Source organism: Acanthochromis polyacanthus, chromosome 5 (assembly GCF_021347895.1).
Source record: "Acanthochromis polyacanthus isolate Apoly-LR-REF ecotype Palm Island chromosome 5, KAUST_Apoly_ChrSc, whole genome shotgun sequence".
Lineage (NCBI taxonomy): Eukaryota > Metazoa > Chordata > Actinopteri > Pomacentridae > Acanthochromis > Acanthochromis polyacanthus.
In genome coordinates, this window is record NC_067117.1 from 33,646,077 (window position 1) to 33,665,774 (window position 19,698).

The 19,698-nt window shown below is 39.0% G+C and overlaps 2 protein-coding genes across 2 annotated transcripts in view; both read right to left on the minus strand.

Annotated features, from left to right (window-relative positions):
* Positions 1-5,427: 5,427 nt before the first annotated feature.
* On the minus strand, positions 5,428-15,023 carry gpr37l1a (G protein-coupled receptor 37 like 1a). Its single transcript, XM_022218691.2, has 2 exons — positions 14,288-15,023; positions 5,428-9,403 (listed from the first exon to the last, which is right to left on the minus strand). Exons 1-2 carry the CDS (start codon positions 14,888-14,890, stop codon positions 8,390-8,392), a joined length of 1,617 nt encoding a protein of 538 aa, XP_022074383.1. The 5' UTR covers positions 14,891-15,023; the 3' UTR covers positions 5,428-8,389.
* A 1,157-nt stretch (positions 15,024-16,180) lies between these two features.
* nol8 (nucleolar protein 8) overlaps positions 16,181-19,698 on the minus strand; it is a 37,000-nt gene continuing 33,482 nt past the window's right edge. The window contains 2 exon segments of the mRNA XM_051948139.1: positions 16,181-16,935; positions 18,803-18,885. Of these exon segments, the coding sequence (XP_051804099.1) occupies positions 16,876-16,935; positions 18,803-18,885 (143 nt within the window). The 3' untranslated portion in view covers positions 16,181-16,875.

The window sequence follows — 19,698 nt, forward strand, 5'->3', positions numbered from 1 at the left end:
CAGCAAAACTTTTCATAGTTCACAACTGTTTGCTGTTGTTTTCACCAGTTTGTGAACATTGCAGTGTTTCATTTTTTCCGTCTCACTTGTTGTCAGATTTTCACAGTTTTGTTTTTGTTTTTGTTCTAAATGTGTGTTTATGCTGCAGTCAGGATTGCGTTTCATCCATAAAATCAGTGTTTTATTTGGTCGAGCTGCGGTGTTTTTATTTGCTGCTTATTGTTTTGCTGCCAGAACGTCCCGGTTGGTGGAACCCAGCAGCCAGGGTTCAGACTGAGGCCCTTGTTGGTTTTGGACCGGACTCTGACTGGAGGCCTCCATGCTGCTGAGTCTCGGCCGGTTGCCACGGTAACAGCAGCGAGGAGTTTGGCTTATCGGGGCGGATCGGCAAAGTTTCCTCCCTCGCCTCGGCCCTCTTTTCTTTCTCCGGGGCAGCTGGTGGGAGGTGGTGGGAGTTTGTAGCTTAGCAACTCCCTCTGCGGACGGCGATTGATATGCGGCTTTGTTCACGTCGCTCTGAGAGCCGGAGAGGGGGACGCCCGAACAAAGCTGCCTCATTGAAGCTGCCTCCTCCTCGGTGGGCCCAGAAACAGCGACGTGGGAGGACAAATATTCCAGCTCAGAGGCCAAACTCACAGAATGAACCGAGGCTGAGCGACTGAAGAGGCTCCAGGAGTCCTCAGCCGTCCAACTTCATCATGACAGCAGCTATGGGCTCTGTGATATGAAAATAACAGGTTAATACACTGTAAAAACAAATCTATTGTTTCAGCAGCTCAGCACCAAAATGTACAGAAATATAGTCATCCACAGTTATAGATGAAAGTATTGGCACCTCTAGACTTTTTCCAGAAAATACAGCATTTCTCCCAGAAATTGTTGCAGTTACAAATGTTTTTGGCATACAAGCAGGCCCGGACTGGCAATCGGGAGAGGCGGGACTTTTCCCGGTGGCCTGCCTCCTTATTGGCCTGCCTGGACAGGCCAGCCACGAACTGGCAGGCCAATGAAAAAAGTTGATCGGCTTTTTGGCAGACAGGCCAGAGACAGCAGCGCTAGAAGCCTTACAGAGTACACGCCCACCCTCCTGTCAGTCACACAAAGCAAGTGCTCTGAGCTCTAAATCAGAAGGATAGGGATTGGTCAAAGTGACATTTTTTTTTTAGAAGAAACGTGCCATGAGTGGTTAGTTGCTTTATGGCCCGAGAACGGGGAAGCACGCACGACAGAGCAGTGATATGAGAGTGAGGCCAGAGAGTGGAAGGAGAGAAGATTATGGAGCACCCTACTGTATGGAGCTGTCATTATGGTTGTGTTTAACAGACTTACTGTCTGTTTAGTACTGTTGTAATTGCTATAACATAACTGTAAAAGGCATATTTTTAGAAGGAAGAAAACAACAAAATTTTGGTGCATTATCCCACGTGACACAACCCTTGCGGTGGCGGAAGTGGCCTGACTGATTGGAAATCTCCCGGCCTGAATTTCTTTCCCAGTCCGGCCCTGCATACAAGTGTTTATTTCCTTCACGTGCATTGGAAAAACACGAAAAAGCAGAAGAATAAACACCAACTGACATAATTTTACACAAACCTTATAAAATGGGCCGGACAAAATTGTCCGGCCCATTTTAACCGTGGATAAATCATTTTATTTTGAGCATGTGATGCTCGTTTAAACTCTGTGGCAGTAACATATAAATAACACCTGAAACCAGTTAGAATGTATAAACGTTGACTCAGGCTTCATGTTGTGTGTCTATGTGTGTCACACCAAGCATGGAGAAGACAAAGAAGAGCCGAGAAGTGTCGGAGGACTTGAGTGTCTGAGTGTATGACAAGACAAGGTTCCATTTTTCTGATATCTTGACATGTTAAAAAATACCACTGTGATGCGATTTGGACCATTTTTGAAATATTTTGATTAACTTTGTCAGATTTTATGTCATTTTGGACAAATTTGGTTCTGTTTTGGTATATGTTTATGGATGGATCCATATTTCTACTAAAAATACAGACTATGGTCGGCATCTCACCAACTGTTGAGGCTCTAATATCAGTAGATTTTGATGTGTGGCTGGTATGGCCAGATGAGGTTCCAGTTTGTTCATATCTTGACATGTCAAAATGCAGTAATGAGGCCATTTGGACCATTCTCAGTTCAAGCACTGCGGTGGAAGAAGGTTTTTGGACAGCCCATATATTTGTGAAAGTCTTCAAATGTAGTTTCTTTTGGTACAACCACAGTTATAATACTGAATACATCCTTAAAAAGTTAAAATTGATTGGTTCCGTAAAAATAATAACTTTTGAGTTTTGGGTCATTTTGGTAGAATTTTGTTTAGTTAGTTTTTCTTGTAAACAACGAACAAAAATTCATTTGTATTGGTTTGTGTCTGTCTAATGCAGCCACACCTTTTGAAACGCTAAAAAGATTTTTCCACAAATATTTCATGATAATATTTGAGATTGTGTAAAATTTAGAGTGTCTGAAAACTTTTTCCCACCATTGTACATTTATAAAAAAAATAACGAAAGGAACTTTAATATGTAATAATAATGAAAATATACAATATTGATATGTCTGTAGTGATTAAGATGGAATGACTGATATGATTTATCAATGCTTATAGATAGTATACAGTGATGATGACACATTTATTCAACATTTTTATTGTCTAAACTTCTGTAATTTGCAAGATTTCCAATTTATTTATGTTATTTGTTTGTTTCTCCTGTTTAGCTATTTTTTTTCTGGCAAACTTAAATTCTCTTCAACTAATAATATAATATATAATAATATACTGGTATAATAATAACAACATTTGGTTCACTACTTCAGACTTAATCTGATTAAATGTGTGTCTCTGAGTTTATTCAGGACAAATGGGGTTTGTGACATGCAAATGTTGCGTTAGTATACGACCACTGCAGCCCTGATTAGTGCTACTATGACTCCTTCTATACCTCTGTTACTGACTCTGTGGTTCACTGATGTTTAGTTCATCTCCATGGATCATTTTCCATCTTTGTGAAATCTCACAGTCAGATTTTTCAGTTCCTCTGTTTAATTCTTTTCCATGTGGAGCCATGATGCAGACAGAGATACAACTCATTGGTCCAAAACTGAGAAAGTTTTGCTGTTCACAGCTCATTTTAGAACCATGTTCATGCAGTGATCAGTGTAGTTTCAACCATCACTGCTGGATTCACTTTTGCTGCTTTGAGATTTCAATAAGAATTTTAAATGTGTTCTTTTCAAAGTATTTGTTTTTTATTATTCCTCAGAAGAAAAACTCCACTGTTGAGCTTTGGAGTAATCTGATTACTGTAAGGTTACACTGTTCAAAGGAGAGTACCCACTTCTTATGCATACCAGAGGTTGGACACACCTTTGCAGTTGTTTCGGTGGTTTTGTCACTTATTACTTTGTGTTATTTATGCAGAGCTGTTCACAGCTCATTATGAAGATAGACTGACTGGACTCAGTTTAGTGTCATTGATCACAGCTGGATTCACTTCGAGTTTCTACTTTGGGGTCTGAATTTTCAGTAAAGTCTTTCTAAACTAATTGTATTCTTGATGCAACATTAGACTGTTCTTTAACAAGATGGTTCTCATGTTAACTAGACATAGTGTATAAAAGAAATCAAATTTAAACAGATGTGTGGCTATTTGAACAATTATATTAATATATGTGCTTTAGGTTTTACATTTCCAAGCAGGACTGTCTGGCTCTCCACATTGTTTCTACAATGCTGTAGACATTTTCTGTTGGAAGAAATGCCTGACAAATTTTAGGTCAACATATGACAAAGGGTGAAAGAAAAAGCTGAGAAAGTCCTGAAAATACTTTGGTAAGGGAGGAATTCTTTCTGTTCTCCCAGAGCAACAGAGCGACTGTGTTCATTATGTCTGCAGAAACTCAAAGACCAACTGTTATTGTGAAGCTGTGACCTTCAATAATTGAATAATGACAAAAAGGAGCGTCACAGTCGGGCATGAAGAGCTTCTCCTTCAGTGGGTGTTAGGAGTTCTGCTGAGCAGCATTCCTTCCTTTGGAGATCACACATATATGAGCCTTCGTTCTCTTTCTAAACAATATCAATCCTCTCCGATGGTCACTGAATTAAATAATACTCCATCTTTTCTCTCTGTCTTCTGGGCTTCTTTGCTAGTTTCTTTTCATTTTACTACATTTCTTTCTGTTTATTCTTTGCAGTTTAACATGAACTGATCTCTGAACTGATCCTGCATGCCTGTAAGTTCTGCTGCCACCAGCTATAATAGAGATTAGAAAGTCAGTTTGTGTCACGGAAATACTTTGCTGCACCATCTCAGATGTTGTTCACTGTTCATTTGTTATTTAGAACAAAAATTAAGTCAAATATTTAGAAAACTCCATGCTTTCAGACCTGGGTTAACTTTATTTTCAGCCTTTATTTCCATTAAATTATGGTTCCCTGGTTGTATTTGCCCCGATGTGTTTCAGTTAACATGAGATGTATTGTGATGTGTGCTGTATAATCAGTAGAAGTTGATTTTCAGTATCTGTATGGGAACATTTTTTAAGGCAAAACAAGCCTCATTTATTGTTAAATTTTGACATGAAGAAAGATGAAAGCAGCTTGTAACTCTGCACATAAACCCCAATAAACATCAGCTTCTGGTTCCTACCAATGAGTCCACATTAACATTTTGTCAAAAAAAATTTAAACCATGTCTTGCCATGAGTATCAGAAGAAATGTTGACCAAAGACTGTATTTTTAGTAGAAATATGGACACATCTGTATTTATACAACAAAACTGAATCAAAACTTGCCCAAAATGGTCCAAAAGGACACAAAATTTAGCAAAACTTGGACTCAAAAATGGTCCGAATGGCCTCACAATAGCATGTTGGCATGTTAATATATCAAAAAAGTGGAAGCCTGTCTAGCCAAATTTGCCATACATCAAATTCTACTGATATTAGAGCCTCAACAGTTGGTGAAATGTCAATCAAAGACTATATTTTTAGTGGAAAAATGGATCAATCCATAAGGATACACCTACAGGAACTTCCTGAGGCTTCAGATAGGTGTTTTTGAACAATTCTGGAGTCTAAAAGACAAATTTGGAGTCATTTTGAACCATTTTTGTCAATTTTGGCCAAATCTCTGGCTATTTTGGACAGTTTTGTGTTATTTTTTTGAGGAATTATGACACATTTGAAGTCTTTTCCTAACATTTCAGAGTCATTTTGGACAGATTTTATGGTGTTTTGGATGAATTTGTCTGCTGAATGGGCATAGAAAGGATGAACTCAGCCCATTTCTAATTAAAATACTGGAATATCAAGTTCTCAACACAAAGAAAAGCATCAACAGTTCCTCTGTTTTTGTATAAACCAGACAATAAATAAGAATTGCAGCTGATGCAAAAAAATTTTGAGGCAACTTTTCATTTTATTAAACCAAAAGTACTAAAACAAGTAAAAAAAAAAAAAAGGGCCAAACTTTAGTTTCACATTGTTTAAAAATGTTGAAGTCTCATAATGATCTCGTGCCATTTTAACCTGCTGTCAGTCAGGCTGTGAATCAGGTGAACACGAGTCAATAATGAGCAACAGCAAATTCATGTTTTCTTAAAAAAAACAAACAGAAAAGTCTTTATTTTCAGTTTCACTGTGTTTCATTGTAAAATCCCCGAATGATCCAGTGCTTCTACTTTATACAGTACTGAGAACATCATACAAATATCCTGATGGAGTATTAGACAAATATAAACAACTACAACAATTGTACCACAAAAAAACTGCAAAACAATGATGAGTCCTTCAATAGAGGAACTAAATCCACCTACACCCCCGTTTTAAAGAACTTACTCTATCCTGTACATAACCATCTAACTCTAGTCAACGCAGTTCTGCTCTAATCGATAACTTTATACAGACAACATCACAGTTTATTACATTTGGGTTTCATTTCGATAATTCTGTCCATAATTTCTATCAGATATGTATTATAACCTGAACATATGTGGATCTTGTTGATGACTTGATAGTCTTGAGTTTGTGTAACATCGGTCCGCTCACATCGACAGACCACAGCAGACTGTCTGGATGAAGCTACTCATCAACCGTCTGCTGGAGGCTACTGGTCAACTAAATGAGGAGTTGATCAAGACTGGGAAGTTGAAGTACTTTGGTTTAGTTTAAAAAAATATAGACACTGCTTTCAGAAAAATAAAGGTTCTTAGATGGTTCTTCAAAGCACCACCACCAGCTGAAGACCTTCTGTAATTAGGAGCTGCTTCTTTAAGTATTTCATGTATGTTTTTAAGGTTCTTGAAATTAGAGCTGTGTCTTCCCAGCATTTTCATTCTGGAAGAAACATCAGGGTGACAAATGCCATAAAAAACAATGTCCATGACAGTTAAACCAATCACAAGCAGGCATCTCAGAAAATGTTGACCAAGAACCCAAAATATTAAATGTGTTGTAATGGTAGGAACTCAGAAATGCTGCAAATTCTTTCTTTGGACTTTTTTTTCCTCAAAAATAATAATAATGAAGTCCTGCTATCAAAATAGAACCAAGTGAGTCCTCAAAGAGCAATTTGGTAAGTGGTTTCTTCAAGAAACTATCATTGCTAATGTTCTTCAGAACGCTATTTGTAGATCTAAAGGAACCATTTATTGATGGTTCTTTGAGGCATCTTTGGGGTTATATTAAGGAGCCATTTGAAGAAGAATCTTTTGCTAAAAGGTTCTTTGTGGAACTAAGGATGGTTCTTTGATGGAATCATTGTGAAGAACCATTTTTGGTTCTAGTTAGCACCTTTAGTTTTCTGAGATGTGTAAAAGGGTCATGCAAACCACATGTAAAAAATGTTAAGATCCATCCACATATTTTCTTCCTCTAATTCGGGGTTGGGTCGCGCTAGATTAATACTGAAGACTAACACTTACTTGTTTACAACATAATTCCATATTAATTCTTTTATAGTTTTCAGTATTAATCTACAACGTATGAAATAATTGAATAAAAACCACTCAATGAGAAAATGTGTCCAAACATTTGACTAGCACTGTATAACCCCATCCCTAAGAGAGTTCTGGAAAGATATCTCAAATGTTCCTAGGCCAGGTGAGATGTACAACCTCCAGAGAGAATTCTGGATAGATATATCTTATCTGGTCTTTGAACTTTTGAGATATATCATCAGAACTCTCTGGGAGGGATAGTTATATCTCATCTGGCCTGGGATATAAAACCCCCCAAGAGAGTTCTGGTTTTACTCCAGGATCCCCAACCAGCTGAAAACCTCCAAATGAAGGTACTCTGGAGAATCTGAACCAGATGTTGAACCACCTCAGCTGAAGAAGCAGTGACTCGCAGGTGTTCGAGCTCCTCACCTGATCTCTGAGGTTGAGGAAAGTTATTTCAGCTGCTTGTATCTCTGAACCTTATTTTCTTTCTGTTGCTAGAGTTGTAACATGGACCGACCGATAAATCGAAGCTTTACCTTCTATCTGAGCTCCATCTTCACCAAGATGCCCACATCACTACTGAGGCTGCACGTAAACCAGAAGACTGTTTTCTATTTCTGCTGTGTTTACATACCACTTATGTGCTTATGTGGCCATTTTCACTGACTATAAAGGAAGCGTAGCATAGCAAACGATATGTTATGACTTAAGTCACTTCCAAAATGTGGGAGTGTACGAATTAGAATTTCATGTGGTACGAGTGCACGATGACTCTCTTTTTTCTGAGCAGGGGCAGCTATAGAGGTTGACAGCCTGAGTTTTTCTTCAGGTTCGGGTTGCTGGGAGAAACTGACTAAACAAGGGAACAAGACATAGTACGACATTCAGTCACGATGGTTAACGCAGTCCTAAGGCTGAAAAAAGAAGCAAAGGTGAACAGCGATCACAGTTTTGCTTTTCTACAATATAAAAGACTCATAAAAAGGTCGGCTGTGGCTCAGGTGGTGGTACAGGTTGGTCACTGATCGCAAGGTTGGTGGTTCAAACCTCGACTTCTTCTCATGCCAAAGTATCCTTGGACAAGATAATAAACCCCAAGTTGCTCCTTATGGCCAGCAGCACCTTGCATGGAAGTTCTGCGGAAATTGGTGTGTGAATGAATGAGAAACACTGTGAAGTGCTTTGAGTACCACTACAATCTAGAAAGACGCCCTTAGCCAAATATTTCAGACGATTGATAAAATCATCTGGTTTTAACTTGGACGAAGCTGACATTAGAACCTTATCGAACTATTTTCCATATGGGCTGTGACTGGTGCTGTTTGGACATTTTTACTAGTTTAGAGAAAACTTGGATGAAATTACCAAAACAAACCCAGTTGTAATAAACCCTGTAGTGTGTTTTAACAGTTCTGGATCAGCACGGCGTCCCGATCGCTGCCCGAGAGTCTTTTGCTCTGTCAAACGCTGCTACTTCTGTCAACACACTCTTCACCGTCTCCTCTTTACCGGACGGCGACAGCGAGGATGGCGAAGGCGAGGTGGGCGAGGAGAGCGTGGAGGTGGCGGCGGTGGAGGCGGAGGAGGACGAGGAGTTTCCGTCGGGAAGGCATTCCTCGCAGCAGCAGCAGCAGCAATCCATGAAGGCCTGACCCAAAGAGCGGCACAAACACAGCAGCAGCACCGGCGTCGCTGAGCAACGCACAAACAGCAGGAACTGCCCGATCAGGCCGAGCGCCGGCAGAGTGAGAGGCGGCAGGGCGGCCGACACCGGGACGGAGATGTACGCCAGCGTGATGTTACAGACGCTCTCTGGGAGGTTACAGGCAACGTACAAGAGGGTGAGCGCCATGACGGTGGAACGAAGCCTCTGCTGCCTCACGTGCTGCTTCTTCTTCATCGACGTGGAGGACGAGGACGAGGTGGAGGAGCATCGCACCGTCACCTTCTCACTGCTAGCTGGTAGCCGCTGCGCTAACACATGTCGCGTCACCAAGTCGCAGGCCAGCGTGAAGAGCAGCGGCAGGCAGAGGTAGCAGCCGAAGAACCACCACATGCGGGCCTCGTGGTAGGTCAGCACCAGGGAGTAGACGCTCTCTGGGAGCTCCGCCGATGGCTCACGGACGCAGACGTCTACCTTAAAGGCGTCGGTTCGGGCTCTGAAGGCAGCCATGAGCGAGCCGGAGGCCTGGTTCTGCTGCAGCTCGGTGGGCAGCGCCGGCAGACTGACGGTCTCCTGCAGCAGTTGCCACAACAGCAGCTCTGGAGCCGCCAGCACCATGGAGCCCACAAAGATCACTGCCAGCTTGGACAGGATGGACTGGCAGGGCTCCACCTTCGGGCTCTGGTGGGGTCCAGGACCGGTGGCGGCGTGGAACCGATCGATGCTCAGAGCACAGAGGCTGAAGGTGGCCACGCCCAGAGAGGTCACCTGACACAGAGACAGGCAGGAAGTCAGTCAGTTACCATCCCTATCAACATCACTGAGCTCAAATAATACCCCTGTCTCCTTTGTAATCACTGTGGGCTCATTTCCCTCACTGTGGAGTCATCTTTGCTCAGTGTAGACTCACTTTTTCTCATTGGAAGATAATTTTTCCTCCCTGTAAACTCATTTTCTCTCATTCTAGGCTCATTTTTCTCAACTCAACTCAACTTTATATATCAAACGCTTTTAAAACAGCAGCTGCTGAGACAAAGCGCTGTACAAAAAGCAATAAATAATACATTTAAACATTAAAAACAATAAATAAAACATACTCATATTAAAACAGCAGCACAACAAAACAAGACCAGAGTCTCAAGCTGTGTTAAAAGCCAGTGAATAAAAATAGGTCTTAAGTTTTGTTTTAAAAAACAAAAGTGAGGAAGCCTCTCTGATGTGCAAAGGGAGATTATTCCATAATCTGGGAGCAGCAACAGAGAAGGCTCCATCTCCTCTGAGCTTCTGCCTAGACCTTGGAACCTCCAGAAGTTGCTGATCAGCTGATCTGAGGGTTCGTGAGGGGGCATGAGGGTGGAGCAGCTCAGAGAGGTAGGGAGGGGCCAGACCATTTAAAGCTTTAAAAACAAATAAAAGAACCTTGAAATCAACCCTAAAACGCACGGGGAGCCAATGGAGGGAGGCTAAAATGGGTGTAATGTACTCATATTTTCGAGTACTGGTTAAAAGACGGGCAGCAGCATTTTTAGCCCATTGGAGACGTGCTAGGCAGACTGGCTAGCTCCAAGGTACAATGAATTGCAATAATCCAGTCTGGTAGTAATAAAAGCATGGATGACCATTTCCTCACTTTGGACAATGTTTTTCTCCTTGTAGGCTCATTTGTTGTCACTGTGGACACGTTTTTTTCCCTCACTGTAAGCAAAACTTTCTTCACTTTAAGTTAATTTATCTTCACCGTAAGCTCTTTTGTCCTGACGGTGTGCTCATTTTTACTCATTCTAAAATAATTACAGAAAGCAGTTAGTAAAGTCAAAGCAAAAATTCTTAATTTACACCTTGACAGGAAGAAAAAAAAACATAAAAACTGTAAAAAAAAAACAACAACAACAACAAATGTCCATGTCAAAAATCTATATTGCTACAAATAGTAATTTGTTCTTTTAGAATGTGTGAAAAATATCATTTTTAAGATACTATATTTTTAAACGCAAATTCTTCTGGCAGTGTTCTATTTTTGCAGCACTGAGTTTAGTGTGTTTTGACAGTTTATGGCAAATAAATGGTGTCATTTTGGTGATTTTCTAAAGATAAAATGATTTTCAAACCTGCCGGCTGGTTTTTAGAGGGTTAAAGTTTTGTTCTGTGGCGCTATGGGCAACGTTTGGCGAGACGACTGTCTGAAAACCAAAGTTAACACAGCAGTTTTCTGTTAACATTCAGAATACGACCCTCAGAAACAAAAGGCTTCATGTTTAACACCTCTGAGGACAGTTATCGCTGCACATTAAGAAACACCGAGGATCATTAGAGGCCGTCCCCCCTTTGCTTAAAGACCTCAAACTGTTCAGACACAACTCAGGATAATTAACACTGAGCCTTAATTAGCATGAAAATAACTGAACTAACGGAGCACAGGGCAGCTGGCAGCCTGACCCGCTTGAAGCACTTTAAAATACGTTAATTAATTAGCCGGAAATTCATTCACTCGTTAGCATGAAAATAGGAGAAGCAACAAAGAGCAGCCTGACCTGGTTAAAGACGAGCTGTGATTCCACTTCAGAGGCTCTGAGAGGAAAAATCTGCTTTAAACCAACTGTTGGCTGAGCTTTAATCAGACATCAGCCTCACTTTTATTAGTATGGTCTGTTCTCTGCCAGCATGAAATGATTAAAGCTCAACCAGAGACCAACTTAAAAACGTTTTTTGCATCTTTTTGTATCTCTTTGTGTTTTTGCTCATTTTTGTGTATTTTCTTTTGCAACTTTTGTGTCTTTTTGTCATTTTAGACATTTCTGAGTTTTTCCTTGTTGCACTTTTTTGCTCAATGTTGTATTTTTTTGTATCCCTTTTACATGATTTATGAGTCATTTTTGTATCTATTGTGCCATTTTGCACTTTTTGCTCATTTTGTGTCTTTTTGCAACTTCTGTGTATTTTTTGTCATTTTTAGACATTTCTGAGTTCTCGCTGGTTCTTCACGGTTGTTTTGTTTCCATGGAGGTGCAGGACTTTATACTAACATATATTTATAGAGACATGTTTTTTAGACATTTGTTTTCTGTACATCTTATATTTTTGTGTCATTTTACCTGTGATTTTTGTATGTTTGTGTGTTATCTTTGCACCTTTATGCTCATTTTTGTGTCTTGTGAAACTTTTGTGTCTTTTTGACAATTTTTGCATGTTATTTGCACAATTTTTGCATTTTTTGTGTCATTTTCGTATCTGTCTTTGCACCTTTTAGCTCAGTTTGGGGTGTCTTTTTAGTCATTTTTGCATGTTATTTTAGGATTTTTCTGTGTCCTTGTTGCAATTCTTGCTAATTTCAATGTCTTTTTTGGATTTTTTGTGTCTTTTGACATTTTTTGCATCTGTTTTTGCACAATTTTTGCATTTTTTGTGTCATTTTCAGATCTATTGTGCCATTTTTGCACCTTTTTGCTTATTTTTGTGTTTTTTGCAACTTTTGTGCTTTTTTGTCAGTTTTGCATCATTTCGTGTAATCTTTGCATTTTTTGTACCTTTTCACCCATTTTTGTATTATTTGCAACTTGTGTCTTATTTTTGCACTTTTTGCTTATTTAATACACAATTTTGGCATTTTTTGTGTAACTTTTTTATCTATTGTGCCATTTATGCACATTTTTGTACATTTCTGTCTTTTTTTGTATTTTGCAACTTTTGCAATTTTTGTCATTTTAGACATTTTTGACTTCTCTCTTCTTCCTCGTGGTTGTTCTGTTTTCACATTGGTGCAAGACTTTAGATTGTCGTGAAAAATGAGCCCACAGTGAAGAAAATTGACCTCAGAGTTCAGAGAGTTATTATATTTGGGGTTTTGTTTTAAATGACTGAATTTCTTTGTGGTCTTGACGCTTTACGTCTCCAGGAAAAGTTCACAAAAACATTTGTAAACTAAAAAAGCACTCGGAGAGCGCATACCTCCGCCATGCCGTTTGTCTGTGTGTGTGTGTGTCCGTGTGTGTCCGTGTGTGTGTCTGTTTGTCTGTTAACAGCATAACTCAAAAAGTCATGGACGGATTTTCACCAAATTTTTACAGGATGTCCGGAAGAGCAAGAGTAAGAATCAATTAGATTTTGGAGGTGATCCGAATCACCGTCTGGATCCAGGAATTTTTTGAAGGTCGAAGGACAATTGAGAGATGGCCGCCAGGCCATCTCTCAATTGGACAGAGAGCTTCTGTCCAGCTTCTAATCGATTCTTACTCTTGCTCTTCCGGACATCCTGTTAAAAATTTGGTGAAAATCCGTCCATGACTTTTTGAGTTATGCTGTTAACAGACAAACAGACACACACACGGACACACACACACACACACACACACAGACGGACAGACAAACAAACTCCGGTGATTACATAACCTCCTGGCGGAGGTAAAAATAATTAAGATCTCATATAACCCAAATTTTGATTATTGACTAAATCAACTGTTTGTTTTGAGAATAACCGTGACTGTAGCTCTATTCTCAGGTTTAGTTGCAAAGTCTTTATGAGTCAGGAATTAACTTCTGAAGCAGAAACACTGAGACATTTCACGACTCTTCACTTTGATGATGACGTGAACAATAATCTTGTTCTTGTGCTCCTGTGAACAAACTCTCCAGCTGCTGGAAGCTACAGATCTGTTCCTCTGTGGTTCTGTGTTCTGCTTCATAACAGACAGCTGAAGAGGCCAAACAGCTCATAACAGCTCGACTGTTCAAAGAAGCTGCACAAACAAAGACACAAATGCTCCATTCATCTCAGACCTGCAGCTCTTTCAGACTAACAGAATGAATGCTGGTTTCAACCTTTAAATGTCTGGATATGATGGATTTTATCTGAGTCTAGGAGCAGAAACGCAAAACTGATACACTTTGATCTGCATTTAATTTAACTCTCTGAACTCCAAATAGCAGTTTCTGGGTGTTTTTGTTGCGCCTGCTGCATTTTTCCTCACTGTGAGTTAATTTCTCACTAATCTAAGTCCTGAACCTCTATGGAAACAGAATGAAGAAAGAGAGAGAACTCAGATGTTTTCTATGCATGCAGAATGACACAGTTAGAGTGATGGAAAGAGATAATAATGGGGCACAAAAAGGTGCAAAAATGACACAAAAAACCCAAGAATAACAGGCAGAAAGTACAAAAAGACACAAACGTTGCACAAAAATAAACATAGAAAACGTGGAAAAAATGACACACAAATTATCTAAAAAGATGCAAAAATGACTTAAAAGGACACAAAAATTAAACACAAAAATCCAAACAGGCAGAAAAAAAAGACACAAAAGTTGCACCACACACAAACAAAAACACAGAAGATGTGGAGAAAACAAATGTCTACAAAACATTCCTATAAAATATGTCAGTATAAAATCCTGCACCCAAATATTACTTTCTGTCCAAGTATTTGTACTTAACAGGCATACTACTGAGAATAAAACCTTAATATTACTTTCTTTCCAAGTATTTGCACTTTTAAAGGTTCATTCCACCGAAATACTACTCTCTATCCAACTATTTGTACTTTCACAGGTGTACTACTGAATATAAAACCTTCTGTTCTGATAAAAACATAAAACAAACAGAATCAGACCAAACACGTGACTGATGAGGATCACCTGTCCGTCACGCGCAATGCTCACCTCCAGGTAGGGCACGAGCCTGCAGGACAGGTCTCCTAGCAATCGCGTCAAGGTGAGCTCGTGGAACACGACCACTGGCAGGCAGAAGAAGAGCACGAGGAAGTCCCAGAAGGCCAGGCCCGCGAGCACGCAGTTCCACGCGCTCTTCAGGTAGAAGCTGTGCCACACGATGCACATGAGTGCGAGGTTCCCCACGATGCCAGCGGCGAACAGCACGAGCGCCAGAAGCATGACGGTGTAGGCCAGGTACGAGCCGTCGGTGACCGGGAACAGCGGGTTCAGGAGCCCCGGGCTCCTGGAGGTCGAGGAGCCGTTACCCGGAGGGACCGCGGTGTGCCGGGCAGCCCTCGGGGTGGTGAAGTATCCGCCCGGGTCGTCGTCCCTGCTGGGCGGCTCCCTCCTCCGGGACCCGCCGCCCTTCGCTCCTCGGGCGACCCTCTCAAAGGGGCTCCTCTCCGAGGACACGGACGCCTTGGTGGCCGCTTCGCCCGCATCCTCCGACCGCTGCGCCTCCAGCTCGGACCGAAGCCCCCGGAGCTCCGCGGGGCGCAGGATCAAAACCAGGACCAGGACCGGGAGCAGAAGACACCTAACCGAACTCATTTTTCAGAGGAAAGAAGTTCGTCCGTGGGGTGAGTTTGTTCCACAGACATGAAGACAGAGAGACCCTCAACTCAGCCAGAAGAACCGGAGACTGAACCGGAGCAGCTGCAGCCTCAGGACCGAGCACACAGCGACCTGCTGGGACACGGGGAGAGGAGAGGGCGCCACCTGCTGGGTGGATCAGCAGGAAGGTACCAAACTCGTCGTTTTAAAGGATTATTCCGCAAAAAATACGACTCTTTATCCAATTACTTTGAGATTTAAAGGTTTATTGAGCACAATACTAGTACTTCCTGTGAAATTACTTATATTTTAATGTTTATTTAGCACAAAATATGACTTTCTATCCAAATACTTCTAATTTTAATGGCTTCACAAAAGTACTACTTTTTGTGAAGATACATAGTTTTAAAGGCTTATTTCACCCAAAACACTACTCTTTCTCCAAACTCTCGCAGTTTCAAAGAGTTTTTATACCTAAAATACTACTTTCTGTATGAATTGTTATAGTTTTAAAGGTTTATTGCACCAATGTATTACCTTTTTATCCGATCACTTATAGTTTAAAAGGTTTATTTTGCACAAAATGCTGCTTTCTGTCCAAATAATTAGTCTTATTAGTTTATTCTGCAGAAAATACAACTTTATGTCCAAATGTCAAGCCTTTAAAGTTTTATTCCACCAAAGTACTACTTGCTATCCAAGTACGTATAGAGTTATAATAGTTTTCTGCATAAAAATACTGCTTTCTGTCCAAATACTTATAGTTTAAAAGGTTTATTCTACCAAAATACCACATTTTGTCCAAGTACTTTTTGCTTTTAAGCTCTTGTACAAAATACTATTTTCTATCCACACTTTAATGGTTTATTCCACTGAAATACTACTTTTTATCCAAATACTTCTAGTTTTAAAGGTTTATTCTGCATAAAATACTATTTTCTCTCCAAGTTGTTATAATTTTAAAGGTTTATTCCACCAAAATACTACATTTTTCTCCAAATACTTATAGTTTTAAAGGCTTGTTCTGCACAAAATACTCCTATTTGTCCAAGTATTTCAAGTTTTATTATTTGGTCCAAATACTTATAGTAGTAAAGTTTTCTTTCACCAAAATACTGCTTGCTGTCCAAATATAGTTTTAAATGCATATTCTGCACAAAATACTACTTTCTAATGAACAAGTTAGAGTTTTAAAAGTGTATTACAGCCCAAACGCTACTTTTTGTCCAAGTACTTATCTTTGTAAAGAGTTATTCCACAGAAATAGCACTTTAAAACCACAACACATTAATTAAAAAGGTTTATTTTACCCAAAGTTAGCCATTTCTAACAGACACATTGTGGTTTTAAAGGTTTATTCCACCCCAAATACTGCTCTGATATGTTATCTGAACCAAAAAAGGACTTATTAATAGAAAAGAAGTGTCCTGAAAATGCAGCCTCCTCTGCTGCAGACACATTTACACAGCTTATTCGCCAGAACAACACAAACTAAACACAGCTGTCTTCTACTGAGACACTTTTACAATAAGGAAAAAGTCCAGTTTGAAGGTGAGGAAAGCACTTATCACCCAAGAAAAGAGCTAAAATGAAAAAACTGGTCTGAACTTTGTAGATTTTTAAACATTTTTTTAAACCAGAAATTGACAAAGGAATGCACAAAGTGAAGAAATTGTTTGATTAGTAAAAAAACAGAAGGTTTATATTTAATTTTATTATTCATGTGCCTAGTTCTCTGTTCATTTGATCACAACAGGTTTGGTTGCGATCAGTTTTAAAAAAGAAGCTCTGATCGCAGAATATCGTTAATTAGTATTTACTGAAACAAACTAAATAGATCTGAGTGAATTTAGCCTTTCACTCCATGTACTGATACAGTCTGCAAAAAAACGAAACAAAAACACAAAGCTATCAGATCCTGTTCATGAAGTCCAGAACTGTGAGCATCAACTGAAGCACAAAGACTTCACTTCCCACAATCCTCAGCTCTTCAGGGAGGATGCCAGCTTCCTGCGGGCATCCTTGTGTTTCTTGCGGTACTCCTGTGGAAAAAAGAAAAGTAGAACCGTCTTTACTGAATATATTATTCTCAAATCAGTTGATGTTTTCACGGAGTCTGAAGTCAGCAGTAAATAAGTTTAAAATACAAAAAAATAGTCTTATGATGAGTTCATGTGTCTAAAAACAAATACAATACGTGTAAATGTTTGATCATTGAACCCTAAAACCTCCTGCACGCTTAAAGGGCATTTCATCTTAAAAAACATCCCCAGAATTATACTATTTACCAGCCAGAAAGATTTAAAAACAGAGAGAATTGTTGGATTTTTAACTTTCCCAGGGTCCTCGAACTGCTCACTTTATTGTACATGTCTCATTTATAAGTTTGGCAAAAATAAATAATTTGTTCTAATCAGATTTTGTAAAAAACTAAAAATTCTGAGCTCCTCAACACAACCAAAAAGTCTTGACTGAGTTCAGACCAACAGTCATGTGACAAACATTCAAAGACAAAAACAAAACAAAAATATTTCCTTTAATTTGTTTTTACTGTTTGCTTATTGTGAACGCTTGTATAAGCTGCTACATAACAAATCGCCCTTCAAGGGACAAATAATAAAGTTGAGTTGAGTTCTCGGTTGAACTGCAGGATGTGTTTAGACAGAGCAGAGAGGAGACAAATACTTAAATTTTAATGTTTATTTGGTACACAATATTACTTTCTATCAAAATACTTGTAGTTATAAAGGTTTCTTCTGCACAAAATACTACTCTTTATTCAAATTGTTATAGTTTTAAAGGTTTATTTTACCAAAATACTACTTTTTGTCAAAAACACTAATGATTTTAAAGGTTTATTCCACCAAAATATTTCTTTCTGTCCAAAAAGTTGTAGTTTTTAAGGTCTATACTGCACAAAATACTACTTTCTGTCCAAATTTTAACACTTTATTTCATCAAATACAATTTTTTGTCCAAACATAATTTCAAAATTTAGTTTCGCATAAAATACTCCTATTTGTCCAAGTACTTCAACTTTTAAAGTTTTTTTCCCACACAAATTATTTTGTTAAAACACTTGAAATGCTAAAGTTTTATTCCACCGAAATAATACATTCTATCCAAATACTTCTAGTCTTAAAGCTTTTTTCCACCAAAATACTACTTTTTGTCTTCATACATATTTTTAAAGATTTATTATACCTAATAAATCTTGCTACTGTCTGTCCAAATACTTAAAGGTTTAGAGGTCTATCCTGCACAAAATACTAGTTTCTGTCCAAATTTGAACAGGTTCTTCCACCAAAATCCCACTTTTTGTCCAAATACTTAAAGATTTAAAGGTCTGTTCTGCACAAAATAATCCTATTTGTCCAAGTGCTTCAAGTTTTTTCCACCCAAAATATTATTTTGTCCAAATACTTAGAACAATAAAGTTTTGTTCCACCAAAATACTACTTTTTTCCCTAAGACATAAGTTTTAAAGATTTATTACACATACTGGGTTTTGCAAAAGTTCTGTTACACTTACAAAATGAACACAAAGATTTTTTGGTGCAATAAGATAATTTTGTATTTTCCAAATATTTCAATACATGTGTTAATGATAATATTAATCAAAAATGTGTCCACCCAAAAGTTTTATCTTATTGCACCAAAAAAATCTTTGTGTTCATTTTCGTGAATGTCTCAACCAGTGTAACAGAACTTTTGCAAAGCCCAGTAAAGTACTACTTTCTGTCCAAGAACTTATACTTTTATATAAAAAAATAATTGGATTTTTTTCTTGTCTGGGTTCTTGGGGAAGTTCAATCTTCACCCTGAGGAGTCCAACTGCTTTTTATTGAAGCGTCTGAGGTGAAACGTGGATGTTTGTGGCAGGTTGTGAAGGCGTCCAGGTAAACGTACCTGTCTGAGCTCAGTCCTCCTCTCCTCCCACTGCTCCCTCTGATCCTCCAGCTGAGACGTCCGACAGAACAACCTGGGACCCTCTGAAGGAGAAAATATCGCCCATGAACACATCCACTCACTTTATAGACACACAACAATGCTGGAAAAATAGAATTACAATTATGACATCATATCTGAAGATTGAACCTGCTGCTGGATAACAGTTAATCCTCTAAACTGTGAGTTTCTGCAGAAAACCTGGAAAACATCTCCAGCATTTTTCCAACAGGTGTTACCGATTCTGGAAAAAAGTAAACTCCACATACTGCTGATATTCAACTGTTGACATCTTTACAGCCTCTACAAACTGTTCCTCTCTACTAAATTGACGCATTAATTGTCTTAAATAACTTGAAAACTGTCCAAACTGACTTGAAACACGTCCAAAATGACTTTTTTTTTTTTTTTTGACATTTCTGAGTCCAGTTTTGAGGCCCACAGTTGTTACCAACTTTGGAAGCAATAGAGGCTCTACATATTATAGATACTTAACTATTTGCATGTTTACAGCCCTTACAGACCTTTTCACGTTTCACCATGCTGAATGTTTCTTCCAACAACTTGCTCCTCTGTTCACCATTTTTGAGCCATGCTGGATTTAAAACTTGTCCAAAGAAATGCAAATTGGTTCAGACTCAGGAATTGTCCAAAATATCTCGAAAAATGTCCAAAATTACTTGAAACATGTTCAGTATGACTGAAAATGAGTTTGAAATGACAATGTTTGTTCAGACATATTTGAAACCGCTCTTGAGTCTCACTGGTGTCCACAAGTTTTACCAACATTGGAAAAAAATGGAGGCTCCCCAAATTATAGATATTTAACTGTTGACATATTTCCAGACTTGACATTT

Excerpts from the sequence above, each read along its gene's own strand:
- gpr37l1a (XM_022218691.2), bottom strand. The coding sequence starts at position 14,890 with ATGAGTTCGGTTAGGTGTCTTCTGCTCCCGGTCCTGGTCCTGGTTTTG. Across the intron at positions 9,404-14,287 it reads GGCTCGTGCCCTACCTGGAG|GTGACCTCTCTGGGCGTGGC; the intron begins GTGAGCATTGCG and ends TCTCTGTGTCAG.